Raw genomic sequence first — 26,120 nt, forward strand, 5'->3', positions numbered from 1 at the left:
CGAATGAACTATTCATGTTTGTTGTGCTTATAAACGGCCTAGCTTTCATTCTTTGGAGAACAATACAAATGGAAGATACGAAGAACCATAATACTGTTCATTTCTGAACAATTCACACAGTGTGTGACGTATGTGGATAGCTCTCTTGGTGTAGATGAACTTCAAACAAGTAGAAACAGAAAGTCACAGGAATAATGTTGCTGTTCACATCAGAACCTTTTACATATGTTGTATGTGGTAGTAGCTAGCTTTCTTGTTTGTCGTTGTGCGCTCTGTCCTGTGAATGTCCGTGAACCGTTGAAATCAATTTCTTATCTTACAGATCACCGCTCAACTACGTCATCAGCAATAATGCGTGGAGGCACTGAGCTAGTGCCCTCCAAGCTCCCTGCGCCAACAAAATCAACGCGTGGGCTCTTAAACAATAGCACTCATAATGGTCATGTAAACCACGGCTCGAACATAGCTAGGCTGAACCATAATAACAAGACGTTTGATAAGAATCGAACACAGACAACGGGCGGGCAATCACAGACCATGTCACCACGTAATAGCCAAGGTATACCCGTATTCGTTGGTTAGCTTGCATGGCCTCGGTAGAGCATAGCAGGGCAGAGCATGGCTTTCCATTTGATTCAACTCATACTGTGTTTCCATGGTAACACGTCTGCCATGTCGGCATGGCAACAGTTCTGTTTGTTTCATTTAACACACTACTTTGCATGCTGTAGTAGATAAAACAGTTTCTAGATTTGGTTCTCTATAATTAGTATTTTGGAACTGCATGCCTCAAAATTTGTTTCAAACTCCTTCCGTTTCTCAAAAGGGGATAATGTTGGTGTTCAGTAACTATGGAGATAAGTCAAGCCTGCAAGCTAGCTAGTTATAGTTAGTTAACTTGGCTGGTATACTGGGTGTCTATTCTACTAACCCTTTCATTGCCAAAATTTGTCACAACTTAACACCAAACTTAAAATTTAAAAAAAATTCAAATAGTTTAATTGTTCAAATTTTGTGTCTTATAAGTTACAAGTCTAAATTTTAAGATACTCAAGTTTTTAGATTTTTTTTCAATAAAAAGTGAACTATTAATCTGAAAAATACATAAATATTCTTAAGAACTACAACTAATATTTAGTTCAAAGCTAACTTTAAAAAATGTACTTAAATATATTTGCATAATTTACCATATATTTACATAAATTGAATTGTATTTACATGAATTAATATAGATTTGCATAATTTAACATATTTACATACATTGAATTGTATTCACATAAATTATACTTTGCATAATGTACCATATATTTACATAAATTGAATTGTATTTACATAAATTATATATTTGCATAATTTACCATATATTTACATGAATTGTATTTACATAAATTACACTTTTAAAATTTTTGCAAACTTGTACAAAAGTAAACTTAAAATTAACAAAAAAATATAGACTGCAAAGTTAAAATTGGTGAAAAGTGGTTCATTTTTGGCAATGAAAGGTAGAATATAAGAGGTTTTTTTTATATGGTTGACAACTTAGTATTTAAATGGTGTAAAATATGTGCATGGATACTAACCAAAGCAAACACAGTGAAACCATAAACGTACCAGTCTGGGTCCTGGAAGTGAAATGTTGTGACAGGGTTAAACCTGCATTCAAATTTGACAATAACCCCTGCAAAGTTAGGGGGCCTTTTATACCCAACACTCCGCTTTAATATAGAAATATTAGGCGGTTTAACCCTGTCAAATAGCACCCCTATCAAAGAACAAAGAACACAAAAAATTACAACAAAGTTTAGAGTTCACAATGTTTTGATTTCAATAACTATCACAATTTTGTCACCCTAAATATGAAACAAAGTCTAAGTTTCTTGAAAGATTTCTGAAAATACCACTTACTAATATTGAAATACTAGTTGTAAATCTTTCATTTTGTAGTTTCACTGTGTTTGTTATTTGTTTCCTATTATAGAACAGCACAGAGTTAAAGATGAATCTCTGCACAGCTTACATCATAGAATTAATGAAACAAGTGTAGAACAGTGGTCCATTGTGATTGTTTATACACATCAATGTATGCTAGGGAGTCTAACTCTATCCATCCTCCTTAAGTTGGACTAAATTAATGTGATACAGTCTTACCTTTTTGTTCATGCTAAGTAGTCCTATTTTATCTTAACATTAACTCCCTAACTTGATATAAAATGTTATACACAGTTTGTCCCCTTCTTTACTTTTTTGGTATTTGTTAGGGGGTCTAACCCTATTCCTAACCCACCCTACTTCTAACATTGACTCTCTAGCTTGACTGTAATATGTATAAGATGTACACTCAGTCCACTGTTCTACACTACCCTGTCAATGACACACTTATTGTAATACTTATTTTGTTATTTGCCAATAAAGCAACTATTAGATGCTGATACTTCATACCATTATTAACAAATATACATCTTGATTTCCAGACTCACGGACTTACCACCATTGCATTGATATCAACTTAATTGTTACAAAGTCCTTTCCTGAAGGTGCAATTTCATGAGAATTATGTCTTTTATACTTTGGTGAATATTAACGTTATCGAGTAGTGGCGCGACTTCATTGTCAAAGAGAGCATTATAATTTGAATATTGTCGTTGAGGGCGCTCTACCAATTCATGCTATCCTGATTTGTTGCTGTCCACATCTTTGTCACTTACAAGCTTACTAGTGACAGCGGTGTGTAGTACAGTGACAAATCCTTAGTTTCAGTCTATTATGTAAAAGTATAGACCTGAATACAGGCATTGGTGGCGCTTTATCCTGTATGTGTAACATGCATGGTTAGAGCACCCTCAACAGCAATATTTTAGTCTAAAATCTGAATACAGTATGTCTATTGAAAGGTGAAATTTACCAAATGTTTTTAAAAAAAAGATGAAATTTTTCCTCACCACCCGTACTATCCCCCACCCCCATTATGTGGACTTGTCCACTATACTGAGAAGGAGGGGTGTAAACTTTACCTTTCCACCCCTAGCTACTATCTTTAATGTTAGATTATTCACTTCGGTGAGAATAAGGTAGAATAGAGACAGACACCATGTAATTGCAACTCTCATGAAAGGACTCTTTATTGTATCGATGTATGATTTAGTCTTTTTCATTCACATTTTTATTGCATGTTGGTATCTTTTCTGTAGATGGAATAACCGATAGAATTTAATGAATTTTGTTATTTTGAACTAACAAGTATTTTATCAATATTTCTTTTAATAGACTTGATTGGTTGACCGTATTGACGTCTGTATTTTGTTGTTGTTTGTTTCTGTGTTGTCGTTGTCATCGTCGTCGTCGTCATCGTCGTTGTTGTCGTCGTCATTGTTGTTGTTGTTGTTGTTTAGTGTTTTAGTAAATATGGCTGCACCTGTCATAAATGTTTAGATTTTGAAATTATACATTTTTAAAAAAAAATCAATTTGATGTCTGGATTAGTATTTTGCATGGTAATATTTTACAAATCATTTTTTGAAAATCATTTTTTTTATCAATTTTTATTATCATTCCTGGTTTGACTATGTTAAGTCTTAAAATAATTTTCTTCAATAGGTAAATAAATGTTATCAAATCTAAAATCTTTGTGAAATTGTGGATTAGATCAAGATACTTCAATGATATGAAATAATTTAGCCAAAAAAATGGATTTACTGCAAGTACAAAATAACTTGTGTTAAATAGTTCACCAAAATAATTATTATCAAGAAATTTCAATGCAAATCTTGTCAGTGCCCAATCTCAATAAATACATTACTTTGTAAGTAAAGTTTGGAAAATTCAATGAAAGGTGAACCTGCCTGAAAAAAATGTGTATGATTTGTTTAACAAGTGGATTTTGGTCAAGAATTTTCTCTGTCAAAAACTTTACACCGTATATTTACAAGCTAGTGAGAAGAAAGTTTATAAGTTTAGAAAATTTATAAAATATAAAGAATTAAGTTTTAAAAGTTGAGTTTGTCATTTTTGAATATTGGTTCTGTCACTAGCAATGAGATAAAAAATTTAGTTAAAAAGCCACCACCACCACCACCAGTCCTGTCAATTACAGAAAATTCGCAATTTGACGAATTATTTTACTTTTCGATTAGTGTGGATATGATATATAAAGTTGAGATAATTCAGTAAAAAATTGATTCAAATGTGAAATAACTGACTTTAATGAGCCTGTCATGTTCAAATACTAGAACTAACACTGTGATGATATAAATAATGATAAATTCTGTGTTTATAGTTCAGTTGATAGGAACCAGTTGTGAATTATATAATTTACCGAAGATTTACAAATGTAACAATTAATTCACAGACGTAGTAGTCAGATTAAAGTAAACAATGGGCAAGTGTTTTGAACTGTCAACCAATCATGCTGTAGATGCCTATTTATGATCAGACTAGGGAATTATAAGACCCCCTATCATTAACAAGATTGTGAGGTAACCATTACTTGATAGGAGTGTATAAAATAATCCTAAGATGTAAGGTTTTTAACGTTTTTAAGTAATAACTCTTTATCAAAAACGGGAGTTAAGGTCAGACAGCTAAAGAGCTAAAATATACTCACCTGATAAAAATATGTTAGAGAAAAAAATTAAACATCTGTTACTTGACAGCTCAACACTTTACTGAAAGGTTGTTGTCATGGATACTAATAAGATAAACAAATAAAGTATAGAAAGCAATTTTGGAGATACTTAGAACGAGATAAATGGCTTTTTTTTTTTAAACTTATGTAAAAAAAAGTGATTAAAATGTAGATCTCAGTGAGTGATGACAGATGTAGGCAGTCATTTAGAAGAAATTTAATGAAAATTTGGAACAGGAAATTTTTGCATTTATGAACTTTTAACCGACTGAAATATATGCTGTCTATTTAATACAGGTACCATGCAATCTTCCCATCATTCCTCTGGTATTGGGCACCAACCATTACCAAATGGGGGAGTTTCAAACATTCCACATCCAAGTGCCAAAACTGCCAAGACAACCACTGCCAGTAAGGGGAAAGGAACAACAGATAAACAAACTGTCAGTGCATCGCAAAAAGGAACACCAAATGGAAAGAATTCAATGCTAGGAAGGTTGTTTGGTGGCTCTAATAGTAAAGACAGAGCCAGTAGTAAGGAGAGAACTAGTACCACGCGGGCAGTATCGAAAGAACGGCCTGTAATGCACCAAAGGACTACTGCAAGAGATCAGCGTCCCATACGTGGTGGGACGCGATCCTCCGAGAGTAGCACAAGTTTAGGTACAGTATCAAGTAGCACATCTGGACGCAGTACCTCAACTACTTGCAGCTCACGGTCAGCGTTTAGTTCAACAACAGAAGCGTCAACAACATCTACAGCGACATCAAATAGTTCGGGAAGTCCGAGAACAGGATTGAAAGCGATGCAGAGAACTTTGGGGAAAGCATTAAACAGTGCAAGGAAAGGTTCACCAAAGAGTCAACGGAAGGAAATCGGGAGAATGGATACATCAAAGAGTCCAGCCAGGACAGGTCGTAGTGTCAGTGCCGGAAAGACTGATGATAGTCGACACAAATCTGAGGCAGAGAGTAACGAGATCAATCGAAATCGAGAGCGTGAAGAAGCTAGACGTGCCAGTTCAGCTGATAATAGTCCAGCAACTGGTAAAAGATCAGCATCTAAAATTGGTGGCTTCACTCCGAAAGGTGGAAAGACTACGACTGCTGTGAAAGGGAAGATGCAAAACTCAAGTGGAATACCTCAGCCAACAAAAGGTCAGAGTTCACTAGGAAATAGAAATGACGTGGTTCGACCTGCTACAAAAACAAGTGGAAAAGAATATGATAAAAATGGCAAAGAAACTGGTAAAGGGCCGACACGGGGCGGTTTATACGGCACATATCCAGGACCAGCCAGGCAACGAAGTATATCTCCCAAACCTGCAAAAACTAACACTTCGAACTCTCAGGATAGAAAACAAACTCCTCGTAATCAAGAGAATAGTCATGGCCATGTACAAAAAAGTCCACATGTGACAAGTTCACATAATACTCACACAACAAGTTCATATAATTCCCATGCAACAAGTTCACATAGTACGTATGCAACAAGTTCACATAATACCCATGCGACAAGTTCTCATGGCTCCCATGTGACATATTCACAGCCACAATCAACACCAAGTATGGCATATGCTCATATGAATGGACCGACTAGTCACATTGCACATGTCAAAAATAGTAGTGATTTGAGTTTGAGTAATCATTCATTCAGTACCGACTCAACCGCGAGCACGCCAGGTACAATGTCATCGGGAAATAGTTATTCGTCCGATTCAAGCGTAATTCACCGTCCAGGACAAGAGGAAGTTATGACGACTTACGACAAAGACAACAAAGCTGTGACAACGTTCGGAACCCCTGAACAGCAACGAGCTGCTCGCAGTATATCTGAACTTAGACAGAATCTTGACGCAACGTTGCAAAATCTACGTTCTGTTAGTCCGAGTCCGAGTATCCGCAGCACTGTAGAGACCACTTTTGATAGTGACAACGTTGTGACGCAACAAATGCACCTTCATCCAAATACCATGGCACCCAAGGAAACCACCCTTGGAACGGGAGACAGTGTTTTAAATTCTGGTCTCAGGCCCCCCATTTCATATCTCAGAAATTTTGTACCCCCATCTACACTAACTACTACTATGCAAACGCCATCAATGCGATCTTATGGTGAAGGAGGCCCTCTATCCTCAAGTTACGGAACAAGACCGCCACTTAATCGGTTTATACCATCTACCTCATCTACGCGATTATATAGCACGAACTCACTACGTCGTTCTATTTCAAATCGAACTCACCTGACTGAAATGAATACCGATCCTTCACAAATTATGGATGATGTGTCTGACCCCATTAACGAAGACATCGCGACTGGGTACGTAAGTGACGGTGACATCCTTACGAAGAACGCACAGTTGGAAGAAATTACGAGTGGATATATGAGTGAAGGTGGTGGATTGCTGTACAATAAACGTTTTGCGACAAGATTCCGTGACGGCATGGCTGCAGTTCGGGAGTGTATGTCCAAGACGTTGACCTTGCCAGACACAGACAGGTAAGATAGTTGACATATTTGTGTGTGTTGTTGTATCAACAGGATAAATGATGGCATGTGGGAATAAAGTAAAGACAAGTTGGTTTGTTTGTGTGTTGGTGCTCAAAGACAATTTTAGAATTGTTGGGTTGTCTGTATATTGGTTGTATGGTGTGTTGATTTCAATGTAGGTTACAGTTGAGTAGCGAATTTGAGAAATTTTGAATCTTTTCTGGATATTTGTGAGAAGGATGTGTTTATGATGTACAAATAGACCTTATTGGGGGGGGGGGGGGCTGATTATTTAGCAAAGGGGCGAATGAAATAGGCAAACAAATAAAATTGCTGAAACCTGAACTTGAAGACACAGATGGATAAATTCAGCTCTTCTACGAACAGTTGGAAAGCGTTGTCAAATAATATGATTTAGCGCCCTCAACGTTCAACCACATGGATTCTTTTGTTTTCACCTTAGCATTTGAATAGCTGAACTTCAGCAAGGGTTGTAAGGTTTTGGACATGTCGCAACAAATCAATCAAACTGGTTTTTACACTTTAAGTGAAGTCTACTTATCTTAAACTTAATTAAGCATGAAATTCAGCCATCCATGAACTATTACGGTTAATTACCGTTAATTAGTTTTAATTAGAGTTACTGATAACACTTCTGATTTACACATAGCCGAGTAGTATGCATAGTAATGTTGAGTCAGATAACTACGAAATTTTACTCAGAATTAATAGTGACAAAGCCCCCTTAGGTCACTCATATTTTCCTTGCCAGAACGAAGCGAATAATATAATTATACCAGCGCCAGTAATATCAAGGAAAAGTTGGGGACAGTAATGACAATTTTGAATGTTTTGACTCATTTTTCAAACAGCAGAACCAGTGATATAGACTTGTATTGTCTTGACATAGAATAACCTGGGTATAAATTCCATATTTTATGTTCAATGTGGCTTGTGCATGGTATAATCATCTATACCGTTTTACTGTACAGAATAGTGTGTGATTATCACAATGTCATTATATCCTGCAGCACAACCAGAAATACTAACGATTATTTGAAAAAACGCTGCAATAAACATTGATGCCAAGTAAACCATTACTGTGTACGTACGTCAATAAACCTTTTTATTTAACCTTTTTTTTTAATTTAACCTTTTTACATAATGTATTTCTATTTTTGTTTAATTTTGATCATTTGTATAAAATTTCCATCAGAAGGAAACAAGCAATCAAACAAAATTTGCTGAGTTTGTATGAATTCTTGTCAGAATTATAAATGGTCCTAATTTGAGGCCATGAATCTATAACCCTGTTAGTTTTTATATTATGGTACTCTCGAAGTTATGTATTGTAAATTATTGATGGAGATATGACATACAAATGGAGTTGTGCAAATCAAACAAAACTATTTCAAATCACTTGTTATAAATTGTAGTTGAAATTCTTCATACATCCAATTAATTTAAAATGACGCCTGAAGAATTAGTCAACAGTATATTATCATACACAATTCAAAATTACAAGCTGTGCCATTTTTCCGTGGTTATGATCAATCAAAATATTGTAGCTACACTATCGGTGTTTTTATCAGAGATTTGGAAAGCAGGATAATTATGAAAATAAGTAGTGACTGAAATGCCTTCTTGTACATGAACACAATGTAGCAGTCTGGTAATTAGTAAAAATTAGTAGTGACTAAAATACCTTCTTGTACATGAACACAATATACCAGTCTGGTAATTAGTAAAAATAAGTAGTGACTAAAATACCTTCTTGTACATGAACACAATGTACTAGTCTGGTAATAAGTAAAAATAAGTAGTGACTAAAATACCTTCTTGTACATGAACACAATGTACCAGTCTGGTAATTAGTAAAAATAAGTAGTGACTACAATGCCTTCTTGTACATGAACACAATGTACCAGTCTGGTAATTAGTAAAAATAAGTAGTGACTAAAATGCCTTCTTGTACATGAACACAATGTACCAGTCTGGTCATTAGTAAAAATAAGTAGTGACTAAAATGTTGATACCCACACAGTTCACCCCTATATGTGTATAGTAAATGGACTAATCCACCATAGAAAAGTACAGGAGTAAATAGTGGTGTGAAGAAAAACAGGGGTGCAAAGCTGAAACCAAATATTACCCCCACACAGGAATGTGACCTCTGCTGAAATGAGGTAGTGATTAGAAAGTGACCATTGACAGTGTTAAGAATGATTGACAAGTTGTTATCTCCTACAGTACACAGTTTAGATGAAATGAGACCTCTAATATCATATTCCAACTGTTGTATATTTGATGTCCCTACTGCTACAAACATCTGTAGAGCGAGTTACAATGAAAAGCCATAAATATTCAGAAATTGATGTGAACCAGGGCTGAAGTTGGATTAACCAGCTGTGTTCGCGAGTTGTTTCTCTCTAATTATGTAGTGGTGATATGTCCTGTCTTCTGTTTTTATACACAATGGTATGATATGAAATGATAGCGATACATTTGATTGCATGTAATATTTACTATAAGAATTTTTATAGCGTTTTGTTTCCATTGATAATATTCAGTCATGTAGTCTGTAAATTATAATTACATTGTGGTGATTATTTCTGTCTTCTGTGGTTCATATGATACAATACGATCTGATACAATATTTACGATAAGATTTTTATAATGCCGTGTTTCCATTGATAATGCTCAATTATGTATTCTGTAATTACATTGTGGTGATTGTTTTTGTCATCTATGGTTTATACCATATGATATGATCTCATTCAATATTTACGATAAGATTTTTACAGTGTCGTGTTTCCACTATTGTAGTCTGTTATTACTGTATGATGATTATTCCTGTCTTCTGCGTTTAATATGATTATACGGTACGATATGATACGATATGATATTTTACCAAATTGGTCTGATCCGATAACCAGGGCTCGAAATTAACAGTAGTCCCGTATCCACGGACTACCAATTCTTGTCATGGGACTACCATAGTTTGCAACTAGTAGCCCACTCAGGCTACCACTGATTATGTGATGAGGATGGAAGATTTATGGACATGAAAGTATTTGAATAATACACATATTTCCGATTGAGGAATATAATACTATTGGTCACAATCCTTGGGCTACCAATTTCTAAAACTGGTAGACTACTTGGGACTACCAAAGAAAAAAGTTAATTTCAGGCCCCCAGCAAGCGTAACTATCTACTTTACATTACAAATATACAAATAACAACATTAAAGTCTGCTTTGCTAAAAAATGTTAGACTCTCAGTTCACAAAAACAAAAACATTCCAATGTGAAGACCTACACGCTGTAATCAGTGGTAGTTTGTTTTAACTTGTCTGTTTATCAAATTGGCTCTAATTTCCCCCCAAGGTTACCTACATGGCTGAAAGCAAGTTACAATTAAAAATAAACCATGCCCAAAGTAGCTGAGAATTCCTTTCGTATTTGTGATGGGTGTTCATGTCTAGTTAGTCTCACTTATTTCCTACACTCGGCAAGAAATAATGATACTGTTAAGTGTTTTGTATCAATCAATCGATTGATCAATTAGTCGTCAATTGTTTTTTTGGAATGCCAACTGTTGCACTTGTTGAATTTAAAGTTGCAGTAGTGAACAGTAGGCTATTTTTAATTGTCAAAAATTAGGCAAAAATTCTTAATGAATAGTTTGATTTTTGTAGAAATGTTTTACTATGCAGTCAAGACGTTGTTGTTAATTGTTACTATCAATGTGTCCATATTTTTGCAAACTCCACTTTCTATAGTGCACCATTTCCATGCTTGAAATTCAGGCATTGATCACTGCCATGACAACTCAAGACCCCTTAAATATACATAAAAATTTAACCCCAGGCATTTGGACATAACCTATTTCACAAAATCATCAAGTCTACCTTGGATAGGGTGCTCAAAGCAAATAGCTTAGGGAGTCTCATTTTACTATGATGTTAACCTTGGTGTTGATCTTGTTATGCCCTACAGCTGATAAACTTACATCACAGAAACATGTTACTTATAAGAAACTAAATATTTTATGAAATTTTACTTAGATTCAACCAGTTTGATTCTAAATTTTGATATCAGGACATTAATTATGATTATTTCTATCATACCAGTCTAAAATTAAGTTGAGATTCAACAAAAAATTCCAGAAAAACAAGAATTTTTGTCAAATAATTTGGTGGGAAAGTAAACGTAATTTTAGTATAAATTCACAGATAAGTATTATATCTCTAATTTCAATCTAAAATGTTGTTGAGATTTGAGATTATTTGCCACAAATTTTGGTTGATTGATGTCAAAAGATGTTGGTAATTAATGGAAAGATTGTTTTGGAAAGATTGTACATATTGAATTTGGTTTAGATTTTAGTGGTTGCCTATTTATAGAATTTCAAAGTTGAAATGTGCCAAAAAAAATATTCTGAAAAAAAAGAAATTTTCGTTCAAATAATTTTGGTTGAAAAATAACACAATTTTAGTATCAGTTCACAAATAGGTAATATTTCTATGATTCCTGTCCAAAAATAAGTTTGAGATATGCTATAAACTTACTGAAAAACATGAATTTTGGTCAAAGAACTTCAGAAATGTTTGTTCAAGGAGTGTAGAGGTGAAAGTTTGTTAGTTTTGCATGGATTCTTGTCTTTGGATTACCAATCTGTCACAGTCAATTGAATCACACTGATGGCGGCCGTAAGCAGACGTAGTACCTACAAAGTTCACTTTGTGTTGAGATTTATGGTTGTAGGTATCTCATCAAAACAGATCTACCAGAAGGCGGGTTTTTATTGCACCCTGTAGTTGACGTCAGAGGACCAAACCAAATGACAATTTGACAGTCTCGTGATATTTTAGATATCATCTAGATATACGATAGCTGAAAAAGATTTTATGATATTTTGTACCAAAAATGTAAAAAAAAAAATTGAAAAAGTGTTTGAAATTTAGAAGAAAGACCAACATAGTGCACAATGGTGGAGGAAAATATATCTTAATCTTCATAGGGTGGTAACAAAATTAAAGAATGAAAAAAGTTTGTAAACTTTTAGTTGTCGGCATGAAGTGATGTTTTCAACATTTTCACAAATAGGCGAAGTATGTACATCAAAATTAGATCTGTTTCTCAAATTACATGTTGAAATTTTTGTCCAATTTTTCTAAATTGTTGAGATGTCTTGACTTGACCAGGTTAAAAGTCACAGATGATTTCCGTTGGACTGTCACATAACATGGTAGTCCGGTGAGTCATAACTCCACAAATCATCCAGATAGGTATCTGCAAGTAATCGTCGTGGCAACCACAGAATGAAACACTTACCCCAAGACTACTTCAAAGGTGAAAGGTCAAATACTATTTATTTTTCAAAGCCATAGTACTATAAAACCCTAAAGACAGGATTCATTTAATCTGTCACCCCTCTAAGGAAATGGAGTAATTATTTTCACCCCTCTTAAGTGAGACAATTAATGAATTATTGTTACCCCCTCTGAGAAAGTGGGGCAGTGATTTGATGATGACCTCCAGGCATTTTGTGCCCTTGAAATGCAAACAGTAGATGGAATTGTTGTAAAAAGTCCCATCACAGAGTTTGTGTTGAGAGAGACGTCATTTGATGTCAGTTATAACATATATAGTCTCTGTTCACACTCACAGTCAAAGTCAAAGTCAAAGTCAAAGTCGATACATTGTGTAGGCCAATGTTTCTCTTGATAATAAACTTTCCCAATGATTTGCCAGGTTACGTACCAACTTGTTTGGTAAAATCTACCTGAGTTCACCTGTCATTTTAGGGTGAATTTCTACCAGGGTTCCGTACCAACTTGTTTTGTACAATCTATCTGAGTTCACCTGTCATTTTAGGTAAATTTCTATTCTGCTATATTCCAAAACAGGACAACAGAGTTCACAGTAAACACCTGATGATCGTAAACAGTAGTATATCAGGTGTTCAATTGCCCACAATCCCAACACAAATCATTCACAGGACACTAGTGGTCCATCCAAAGTTTCTACAATCCCAACACAAATCATCCTCAAGACAGTAAGTCCATTGTTTGCACAGTCAAGATGAACCTGTTCTACCCATCAATTGTTTGAACAAACAAGACAATCCCATTATGTGCACTGGTGCATAACTGTGAAAGTTTTCCAATTTGAAAGCTGACATTGTAATCCCTATTGTAGGTATGTGGTTCTATTGTTGAATGGACGTACTAGAAGTTTATCCACCTGTATTAACAATGTCGTCTATCAATGTCTATACTGTCGGGTGGTATGAGGACGAACACAGCGTCCATCTATGAATGTCTATACTGTCGGGTGGTATGAGGACGAACACAGCGTCCATCTATGAATGTCTATACTGTCGGGTGGTATGAGGACGAACACAGCGTCCATCTATCAATGTCTATACTGTCGGTTGTCATGAGGACGAACACAGAATTGAATTTGTTGGCTGGTATTCCGGCTTTCTTCAAAAAAAACCCTCGCTAACGTTCAGTAACAAATATTTTCGGCAGTAGTAGTATAGTAACCTTATCGGAATCTAGTTTTTGAAGTGACTACGTAGCTTTTGTCCGAATCATTCAGACGTCATCAGTGTAATGACATTATGCCGTATGGTCAGATGACCTCCTGATGGATCAATTTGTATGCTAATAAATATTTTAGTATTTACTATACAAGACAGTCTGACTAATATTTTGTCATTTCAATATTAATACCTTCACTGATATCTAAACAAATAGTTTCATTGTTTGTATGGTAAAAATAACAGATATTTAAAAAAAAAAATAAAAAAATAGTTTATAGTTCACTGGAAACCTGACTGATATTTCAAGTGTGTCAATATAAAACACATTCGTAGACATTTTTAAAAGAACAATTTTTTTTTCTTTTCTGAGACAAAAATAAATCTATTATTGTGCCTGTGTACAAAAAAACAAACAAATAATGAATGTGTATATCTCAATATTTTGAACCCCCCTCCCCCCCAAAAAAAAAAAAAAAAAAAATACTAGCAATGTATGTTTAAAGTAAAATCTCATCAAAATTAGATCGTAACAAATAATCTGACAAAAACAAATAAATTCAGAGAAATAATAATGTTACCAAAATTTAACTCAAACAATCAAAAGTGTGTTCTGAACAAAACAGAAAAACAAATGATAAACTATCAGTGACCTTCACCTTATCCGTGACATTTAGTAAATTCTGGAATTTCAAAATTTCTAGTTTTATGGTTCTGTCCTTGGAGTAACCCTGGTATTGTCGGGCTTAACATTACTTTGTTGTTGTTGAAAATTGTTGAAAGTCCTTCACTTCCCATTCAAAAAAAGTTAACTTTTGTTCCAAAGACAATTTCTAAAATTGGTAACTGAAATTTTGACATCAAAAGTTTTACTGTGGTTTACCAAACTAATTAAATAGAGGCCAAAATATTATCAAAATGTAGTTATTTTAAGGAGAGAAAAACCAACTTTCATATGGCAAAGTTATGAGACATTGTGATAATGTCAGACTAATTTTACGCTTAAAAAAGAAGCGAAATAAATTGTTTATCTGACCTAAAATTTTCCCATCTTTGTTTAATAGTATACCATGGTTCTAAACTTTAGTAGAAACAATTTGACAAGCTCTAGTTCCTTTTCTGTATAATTTGATGTACTGAGATAGACTTGGTAGGGTTAGGTTCCAGTTGATGGCAGAGAGCTTTAGGCAAATATTGTTACCACACTGGTGGTCTCCAAGTCAGAAGTACAGACCAAAACACAGAAATTGTTGACAAGTTTAGACTAGAAAGTTGTAGACTTGTGACGTGTCTCCAGTCAAATCTTACAAGAATCCAGTCGTCTTGAACCAATCGTAGTTTCACTTTACGATGTGTGAGTGTAGATGATGACAGAATAGGGAACTTGTAATCCAGACTGAGCATGCTCAGATGCAAAGGACTATGGGATTATCTGTAGTTATGATACTTAATCTGGAAAAAATAACTCCAAATATTCCCACAGTCCTTTGATCTGAGCATGCTCAATTTGAACTACAAGTTGATTATTAGAAAATTTCCATCTGATACTACTGAGTAGATAACTTGATGAGAAAAATTAAGAAAATGGCAATTTGACAGGAACTCAGATGTAATGAAATTCCAATGAATTTGTCTTGAATCAGAAAATAGACACTTTCAATTACTTGACACTTTATTGCAAAGCCAGCAATATGAAAAAAGTGGCAGGTGAGTTCCGATGAAACAAGATACTCAGATGTCCATGTAATGAAATCTAAATGTAAAGTGGAGGGAATTATTTGATGACTTGAATTGTCTGCTTTGCGGCGATATTGAAAATTCTGACATGACAATCTCACCATGGTGTTAAACCTAATACACATACATGTCAACTTAATCAAAGCTTTATTCATTAAAGTGTTGGGAAATACGATGAGCTTCCTTCCTTTCATGTTCGATCTAAATTTATTTGATTTTTTATCGCCGTTCCCAAATTAAAATAATTTTGATTCTTATCGCACTAAAGTAGCTAAGAAGGAAGAAATTATAGGTTGCAATCAAAATAATTAGATTTTATGTAAGAATTTGAAAAGTTTAAGATTTGACCTTTTCAATATCGAGCACATTTCCCGCCAAAAGTGTTTGCTAACAATGTATCAGTTTCCTATATTTTTTTGGACTTTGTGATGTTATATTCAACAGAAAATACTTTGATAGTCTCCGTATTTAAATTTAAATCAGATTTCCTGTAATATTGAAAGTTTCACATTTGACCTCTACACTTTAGAGCACTTTTCCAACCAAAAATATTTGCCATAAATCTCTTGTTTTCCGATAATTTTTGGAAAGTTGTTATTATATTAAACTTCAATGACTGTAATAGTCTATAGGTTTGAATTAAAATCAAAATTTTGGCTAAAGTAGGCCAAAAAATATATATATCTAGTTCTGGTCAGTGTGCGCGTGCCCTGAATACCCTCGCGTCAATCCTTTTTTGTGTATTTACTAATTTGCAAAAAAAAAAATTAGCAAAAAAAATAATAATTCGCGTCATCGAGAAAGTTTACCCTGACCAGAACCAGATATTTTTTTTTTTGGCCTTATATGATTTATTTATTTTAAAAAACACAAAGTGTGTCACAGAATAATATTAAGTGTTGAACTTTGCCACAAAAAGTATTTGTTATTTTGGGGAATGTTGCTGTCATTTTAGACTAAATATAAAACTACGGTCATTTTCATTTTTATCAATAAATAGTATATACTTCTAGAAATAAACAAACTAAAAATCAAAGTTTGAATGTTTTATTTGTTTACATGATAATTTTGTTGTTGAGAAATGACAGACATTTTGACCTTGCAAAGAAAGACAAAATATTTCAAAATGCTAAGTATTACATAATTTTAAAGACAATGTAGGTAACAGCTTTGGAAAGTGTCTAAATTTTAGTCAAATGATGCTTTCAGTATTATGCAACGACAGCAGATGTTACTTTGTTATTATCGGACAAGTCTGTAAAGATTAGTAATTAGTGAATCCCTGGGATTATTTCACTATTTCATAATATTTGTATCAACAATTGTGTACAATGTTTATTTCTATATTTTCAAAGTAGATTTGTAGTCTGCAATGCACATTCTCGTCACATACTAGAGCATATTTACCACTGTTAGTTGACAGTAATCTTGGAATGTGCTGTAAAGAAGTCTGTCGTTTTAAGACAATAGCGATGTGTGCTATTACCAGTCCTTACTTTGTGTATGTACTATAGAACAAAACAGGAGACCAGACCATTCAAATGTCTTTAAAAAATCCCCCTCGAGACCAAAACAGGACAGCCTGTATCCCCCTAGAGACCAGACCATTTAATTGTCTATACTTTTAGGAAACACCAGTGTGGATTTTTGTAATATGGTAAAATTGACAAGATTCCTACAGGAATTAAATTTTGACTAGTAAGCAAATTTTTCTGAGTTTAAACAGAAAGAACAGAGTAATATTGAGTCCTTTACAATGTTTTTAATCCAAGGTTCTCACATTAGGGTTAACTTGTCAGTTAAAGGCAAGGGTTTTAATCTCAGGTTTTCACAAGTTAGTGTTATTTTATCAGTAGAGCCATGAGGATTACTTAGGATTACTATTTTGTTCTACACAAATATTTTTTATAGCTCTGCCAGACGACTTTTTTGTATACCTAAATTTCAATGCGTATCAGATATCAGCCACATTCTCACATCAATGGCATCATAAGAAGTACTATTTTATTCAGAACCAACTTTTTATACCGATCAGCCAGGTTTTCTCACCTAAGTTTAAATCTCCAACACTAGTGCACTTCTCTTGTGGCGACCATTCAACAAATTTCTCTGAATATATATTTGGACAAATAAAGATTATTATATATATATATACTGTATTAGAAATCTTAATCTAAATTGTATGTGTCTGTAATACACTCGTCGTGGGACAATAGGATTGTTTTGGGTCACTATTTAGGTGAAGAAATTAGTAACAGCTGTATTTTAACGATAGTGAAAAATATGATGTCGGTAGAGTAGAGATGTAACATTTAATATTCAATTTCAAGTTAGAACAGAGATGTCTATATCGATGTTACGTACGGCATTCATGAATACCAGTGTACGAAATACCAAACTTAGTTAAGAACTATGTTGCTAATTGAAAGCATTTTACAGTATGCCACAGAAAATTAGACATACGAGTTAGGTACGAAACAGCGGCAGTCACAGAAAAAAATGTCCCCAAAATAGACAAACATAATTAATTGTAATGTAAAGAATCAAATTATTGTATCGAAGTGTGATCAAACCTACTTTAGATTTTATTTCATTTTGGTTTGTAAAGTTTACTCAGTTGTGAGTCATAGTAAACTCTGTAATATGAAGACTATGAAGGTATGTGTTGTAGTCTGATACATTTTAGATCGGATGTTACCAATCATTTTTTTATACGATTTACTACACTTTTTCTTTTTTTTTTCTTTTGTATTGGAACGTTGTCATCTAAGTTGTATATTCTATCAAAAAATTAATCAAAATTAATGAAAATTTGAAAAAAATGTGAAAATTTTGTTGGGTATGTTCGACAACACATTTAGTATGTTGTTGAAATATTGCTTGTATACATCTAAATCACTTTTTGATACAAAATATGAAATTTTGAGTATATTTACAGAAGCTTTTCATTTAGTGTTGATAAGTTTCAAAGAAATTTTTTTGTTGTTGAAAAATTTGTGCAAATATTGAAAAGGAAATAGCTTACATTTTGTACCACGTTTGACAACATGGATGTCATCTGTTGCAGATGTGTCTAACATATGTTAGTAAAGTTTAACAGAAAGTGACAGCGTTTTCCAACCCTTTTGAGTACAGTGATTTTCATCTACAATATATATTTTCAACCACTTCCAACAAATGACTGTAAATTACACGTTTAAGATGAGAAATTCCATTGCTGTACTCAACATCTGATTTGAAATCAGGTCATGGAAATTCTTTCCGCACTACTAAAGTCAAAAGTTGGTGTGCAGATGTTGTCAGACATTATCCCATGAGCCAAGGTAATAATCTTCAGTGACTTGGGGGGTCTGATGTAATTAAGCGAAGTGGCTCTGTTGGAAAGCAATCAGCAAACAAAAACTATGTCATCGTGAATAGGAACTCATAGTACGGGTGTTCCAAACCATCGTGGATGAAAAATTCTCCGATATTTATCAGGATTGTTGGATCTACGTCTGTGCAAATTGTGGATTTAATGCAGTGGAGGCGAATGATTTTTTTTTGTGCAACTCTGAAGTGAATGTGTGTTTAACCATGCCTATGTAGTCTTATAATGGGTAAGTTGGTATCTTACTAGGAGGAATTTTTATATGGCATTCTTCTACCATTTTAGTTTATCGACTTCAAAGATAAACCCCATCCTGGTTCACGTAGTCACTTTTCATTCTATCACTTTCACATACCGACCGACCTACCCATTGGAAAGAAAAAAATGACTTTCAGCTCCAATTCACTGTTTTCATGCTGTTAAAACTCATCACAGAAATTCTTGCATCATTTACATAACTGTTTAGGTTTTGATTCATAAATGTTACGTACATGTACAATAGAATGTCAAATGTAGATTTCTGAATGGGAAGTGAACGACAATGAACAAATTTGTCTCGAAATTCTTGATGAAAATGCGCTCTTTAAAAAGTAAAATGCATACCAGAAAATAAAGTCAGTAGTCCACAGTACTTAGTATGTGTATGCTGCCCTGTCATTGGAGTTTGATGTCATTTAGTGCAGTTAGTGTACATATGTGGGAAAATGTAAACTTGTTTTTTTATAAAATGTAAACTTGTTTTTTTATGACTTTTTGATCATAAATCACCAAAATTGTGACATCATGTCATAAAGAAATTCCATTCTTGTCATTTTGATCTAAAATAATTATCAGATTTGGCAAAAAATTTCAAAAATCAAAAAAATTTTGGAACAAATTTTGGTAATAATGAACCTCAGATCAACTTGTCATATTGGAAATGTTGGCAGTCTTCTCTGTTTTTCAAATCATAAGATCTGAATGTAATATTTGGTTTGTGGTTTAAGCTGAAATGGATATAGTAATAACAGAAATGGAGACACATTTGCGGTATTTGTTGCGAATTTTGTATGTACTGGTACTTGAAAGTGTGAGTACTAATTTTTGTGCTTTAGGCAAATTTTTGGTACTATGAATTTTTATTAATGAAAAAAAAGAGTTTTTTTTGGTTTGGTTCTATTAACCTGTAAAAAAATAGTGAAAATTTGCAGCCATGTCGTCCAGTTAGTACTTGTGTACTATTATCGTAAGTATGATTATACATACATTGTTAGGCAGCCCATGTGTCTAATCTGTAGAACATAACATAATAATAATAACTATTTATAGAAATATGTCGCCCTTATTCAATACACAAATGGCTGTTTTTGAGACCAGGAGAAATTTAGAGCCGAGACAGTACAATGATATAAGTGACAGAGTTTTATTTAACATTGTGGTTGTCGTACTCGGGGCATCCAATATCAAGTACTTGAGGCTTCATACAATAGTTTGGACGATTCATTTTATGCTTGAATGATTACTGGCCATTGTATGCATAATAAAGGGTGGAGAATCAGCCAAGCGTGCAGCGATCTCACATCTCTTTAAATCACCTGCCAGCTTCTAACAAAACGTTGTTTGGTTGTATTCTGGTTGTAGAAAAAGAGAGGGTGTAGATATATAGTTCATAGCAAGGGCAATTTACAAAATCAAGTTTGACCCACTTCATTCACCACTATCGGACATTTTTTTGAAAACATTGTGAAATAAAATTATTTTGACCGAAAATTTTGGTATCAATGGTTCAATATTGTCTTTGTCTATAATTTTAGTCTAAAATATAAATATGATTTATGAAAAAGTAATAAAAAAATGTCAAAATGTGTTCTGCCAATTTTGTTGGGAAACTACATAATGTTGAAGTTTATAATTATCCTCAGCCTAAGGTATGGTGATGATCTGGTTATTGAAAGGTGATAAGTATAATTATATTTGAAATGGATAGTGTTTACAGTAAAATTCTAAACTGAAAAAAAAGCTTTTCCAAACAAATCTATACTTATCAAATTTATTTATTTTTGTCAATTTTTAGCTCAGTTTGAGTTTATTTTGGATTGGCCTCTTAGAATCAACCTTCTTGTAAGGATTGTTGTCAAAATTTTGGTTCAAAATTTAAAAAGAAATAAAAGAATTACATAAAATAAAGTGTACATAAAATGATAGTTTCCAATTCACCTGTCGGCCATAAATAATATTCTAAATTTTGTTATCTGTCATTGAATGAGGTTGAATAGAGAATTCAACATGTTATGGTTCATAGGAGGGGTAATTATAAATTTGGCTAATTTTTTTATTTATTGATGTAGTTAATCTGCATCATTGATCTAATTCTCATATTAACAATTCATTTTTATTTGAGCAATTACCAGTATTCTTATTTTAGCAGTAATTGTCGTAAAACCGGGATCACGATTTATTTCAACTATAAAGTTTATAAATGTACACCAGTCTTTAACATTTTAGTATTTGATATGTGGTGATCATATTTTAAGAACTGAATGAAAGATGTCAGTTGTGAAAACTCTAGTAGATTTTGAGAAGAATTTTGAGAGAAAATGGCTGAAGTACAAACTGACAACCTTCACAAAAACTGTGTAATTAATACAGAATTATACTATAGTGTACAGTTTTGATATAGATACAACCAACATATTTTATCATTCTATTCTTAATCTTTGCACGCTAACATAATGTCGTCTGTTAGTGTTAGCTTCAAAAGATCACATATCATGAAAAGAGTGGGAAAAAATTCTAAAAAACCATCTCACTTCCTATCTTGTTGTGTCTCTGTGTTCTTATATATCGTGTTAGATTATTTAAGATGACAGAATTGAAATTCAATTCAGGAAATCATACTATGAAAAAGGAGTCAATGAAAGTAAAATGGTGAGGATATCACTATGGTGGCAGACGAATGACCTCCAAAGTGACATGCTAACAACAGCTGGAGTCTACAACATGTATCATGTCTGTCATCATAGTGTGTTAAATGAAATTGTTAAAAAAACATTCTGTGGTCAGAAAAAGATATTCAATATTTGATATGAAGCGTATGCAGAGTGCTGCAAGTAAATATGAATTGTATGAAAATGTATACTTGAAATATGATATGTTGATTATTTGATATTGTATTAATTAAATATAAGATAAAATATATGTATGGTTAGATATGATATGATGGATATCATGTAAGGATGAAATGTTATATGACTTATGTCATGTATATGTATGTATGTGTGTACGTATGTACGTACGTACGTACGTACGTACGTATGTATGTACGTACGTACGTACGTACGTACGTACATACATACATACATACACATACCATACATACATACATACATACATTCATACATACATACATACATACATACATACATACATACATACACACACACACATACATACATACATACATACATACATACACACATACAGTACATACATACATACACACACATACATACATACATACATACATACATACATACATACATACATACATACATACATACACTTGCATGTCACAATTTATTTCATAATGTTGTATAATGAAAAATATTTTATGAATAAAATTTAAAAGATAAAGTTTGATGACATGAAATAACACCATGTAATATATTCATATATTAAACAAAAGACATAGTCTAAACAATAGACAATTGTTCTATAACATAGTCTAAACAATAGACAATTGTTCTATAACGTAGTCTAAACAATAGTTGGTATGTCATGCTATGCAATTATGTGAAACAGTCAAATAACTTATCATGGATACAGGTAAGATGGTTGTCTCTCAAGTTTTGGAGATTTATTTGGGATAAGTGCTAAAACAATATGTGAAGGAAATATAGAATATAAGAATGTTGTATTAAAGAATTAGTAGTAGTAATAGTAGTAGTAGTAGTAGTAATAGTAGTAGTAGTAGTAGTAATAGTAGTAGTAGTAGTAGTAATAGTAGTAGTAGTAGTAGTAATAGTAGTAGTAGTAGTAGTAATAGTAGTAGTAGTAGGGCCAAAAAAATAAAATTGTTTCTGATCAGGACAGTTTGTCTAAAGTGGTGTGACAGCACACATTTTTTTCTTTCTTGTTTATTCTCAACAAACCTGTCACTCAGTCTACTATTTATGGCAGTTACTGTTCTTTTTATTTAGTACTTTACAGCAAGTGTGTATGTGGGGCAGATGTCATTTGCTTGTTCATGATTGGCTCTGCAGTTGTCTTCACTGAAGTAGGGAGGGTTATTTTTGGGTTGCCTCCCCCCCAAAAAATAATTTGTAAAATGTTTGTTCTTGTATGTATAATAACCAACCGTTTACACATTGTTTAGCTTTTTCACAATATACTTTAAATGAAAGTGCTAGAGGAGTGAAAAGTCTACATAAAATGTAAAAAATAATGTTTCATACTAGCAATGGTAAAATGTTTTAACTTATACAATATAACAAAGTTTGCCCCCCAGAATTATGATTTATGATAAACGGATGTAACGGAAAGGAAATATAGTTTGTAATTATGTATATTAAAAATGATTAATGTTGTAACATTATGACAAGTCAATGGTTTTATCAACTGTAGGTATAGTAACTTATCTTATAAACTCATACAATATAGCAAAGTTTGCCAAAATGTTATTAAACGGATGTACCAGAGACACGGAAAGATAATATAGTACATACTCATGTATATTAAAAATGATTAATATTTTCCATCGTTATGATAACTTAAAGTCAGTGTTTTTTATTAGCTGTGCATATATTAACCTATTTTATAAACTCACATTAGAGTGGCAGACATTTACAGTTCATTTGAATACAAATTATTTCCTAAATTATAAATGATAGATCTATTGTTATTCACTTTAATTGAAATTTTTTAGACAAAATTTTACCTATTTTACAGTTACTGCATCAATTTCACCGTGTGTTAGTATTAGCTGGCATTCACCTAAATGTCCACTTCCTGTATTCTCCTTCACTACAGATGTATTATTACCAATTTAAAGTAATGTAATTTTGTGAAATTATTGGACATAATTATGATCATTTTTATCTAAAATTTTGAAATATTTTCATTCAAAGAATCATTTTCATTATTTCTGTGTAAAAATTAATTTGTAATTGCCAAAAAAGTTATGAAAAAGCAAGAATTTTTTGGCCTAAAAATTTTGGCAGGAAATTTATTGCCCTGTCTAGAAGTGAATAATAGTTGAAAATGTTGAATTATCACCTTGAGTAAAAATGAAGTGAACAAAAGAGAATAAAAAAGTCACCTTCTCTGTGAGTATATGAGATGTAATGAGATTTTGATGAGATCTGTAATTCGTCTGCGGACTACATACTACGACGTCAGAGACTCTATGATGTCTGTATTACTGCAGTCGTCTACATTTTCTTTTCCCCACTAGACTTCTGATCACAATCACATTGCAAAATTTGATAAATTTAGTAATCTTCATCGGCAGCTTGGGAAATTATCTTGATTCAAAGAAGAGCCCTTAATATGTTGGTTTTGTTGATTAGAAATATTATTTATCGTGAGTAAAGCTAGATTGATGGTTTCTTTTTATCGTACGCTTATATACGCAATTTTTGTGTGTAGTGCAGTGGAAAGAACGCTTTCATGAAGTTAGAATTGTTTTCTTTATCATGCCAGGTGAAACTGTCCAAATATGGCTCTGTAATATTGTACACTTTGTCCAAATATGGTATGATTTGTCCAAATAAGGCACTCTATTTCCAAATATGGTACATGTTGTCCAAATATGTCACTGTATGACCAAATATGGTACACTTTATCTAAATATATGACCAATTTTATGTATAAATATGGCCTTCTATGACCAAATATGGTACACTTTGTCTAAATATTGTCCAAATATGGCATTTTATTGGCACACTGTGACCAAAAATGATACACTTCATCTAAATATTGTCCAAATGTACCACTTTATCTCCAAGTATCATGGCACACAATGTCTAGTCCAAATATGGAACCCTTTGTTTTCAAAAAATGGATGACTATTTAATGAAATTTGTCTTTTACATCTCATTTTCAATCAGTCAAACTGAGAGAAGGCAGATAAAGGTTAAATATAATAACACGCTGTATGCACACAACCTTGATAACAATCCAAGTACAACGTCAACAAAATATTTAGAGCAGTAGATAATATTTTATCTTCACAATCAAGTTAAAAAAATAAAAAATCCACTCATATCTGTCAGTACCAAATGTTTGGTTCATTTCTGTTGTGTCAAATTAGTAAAGTTTTATAAAAATGATTCAATTTTCGAATAAGTTCTTAGAGTTTAATCAATTTAAGATAAATTAATTATTCATTGCTATGAAACCTGACTTTGACCTTCAATTCTAATGTAATAATAATCTTTACGGCTCCGATATGGATTTTGCAGACCAAGGTTGTGGGGCAGAATGGCCCAACTTTAGGAAGGCCTGTAAGCCGTACTACCAAGGTCTACAAAACCCATATCCAGGCCGTAAAGGTTTTATCATATACCGCATGTAGTGGCTCAGAAACATCATTTGAATCACATGATCACATAAATTGGCACTGAAATATTATTTTATTAGAAACGTCAAAATCATGAAGAAATTAACAAAGCCAAATCACTGAGTGACTCACAGATATCAATGAGCACACCACTTGCCATATTTGGGCAAAGTGTGCCGGGGCATGCTACAGAAAATTATTGCCCGGTTTTGATGCGTGTGTTCTCGATTGAATAACATTGGAATCGATATTGGGTATATGATAAAACCCAGACTGTGTTGATTTTTTGAGTTAGCCATAATTATTCATGACTAGTTAGGTATTTTATCGCAAACCTAATCATTGACACAAAATGATGACATTTCAATTATCGAGTTGTCAAAAACATCAAAAGACTAATTTTCAGACGGAATAATATTTCTCAATATCCTATTGTAAAAGTTCTTATTTGAATTATCTTTCCAAAATTAACATTGTCACATTTTGACAAATTTAATACTTTTCTTGTCATACTTTTGAGCAAATTACAACTTTTTTTTGACATTTTGATATTTTAGCAGCTGACATCATTGTCGTATTAGACTAAATTCCAAAATAAAGGCTTCTGTGTTTATCTTTTTGTCAAAAATCATTCGTTTTCATTAACATTTTAGTGAAAATCAAGTTTATTTTAGATACAAATAGCTGTCTTCCTCTGGAAACAGAATTCAAAATTAATAGTTTCCTGTTTTACTGAACAGAAATTTTAAGATTTTTTGTTGGAAGAATTTCAGATTTCTTACATTTTCACTGAAATGCTCAAATTATTATT

The 26,120-nt window shown here is 32.9% G+C and overlaps 1 protein-coding gene across 2 annotated transcripts in view; it reads left to right on the top strand.

Annotated features, from left to right (window-relative positions):
- LOC144452951 (neuron navigator 2-like) overlaps positions 1-26,120 on the top strand; it is a 251,620-nt gene that overhangs the window by 97,510 nt on the left and 127,990 nt on the right. The window contains exons 6-10 of one of the 2 annotated variants that reach the window (XM_078144185.1): positions 323-559; positions 3,938-3,940; positions 4,538-4,576; positions 4,919-6,084; positions 6,172-7,121. In XM_078144185.1, the coding sequence (XP_078000311.1) occupies positions 323-559; positions 3,938-3,940; positions 4,538-4,576; positions 4,919-6,084; positions 6,172-7,121 (2,395 nt within the window). Of the gene's footprint in view, positions 1-322; positions 560-3,937; positions 3,941-4,537; positions 4,577-4,918; positions 7,122-26,120 lie in introns of those variants that run through there. The other variant, XM_078144186.1, reaches the window with a different exon arrangement.

The sequence above is a fragment of the Glandiceps talaboti genome, chromosome 23 (genome assembly GCF_964340395.1).
Source record: "Glandiceps talaboti chromosome 23, keGlaTala1.1, whole genome shotgun sequence".
NCBI classification, from domain to species: Eukaryota; Metazoa; Hemichordata; class Enteropneusta; family Spengelidae; genus Glandiceps; species Glandiceps talaboti.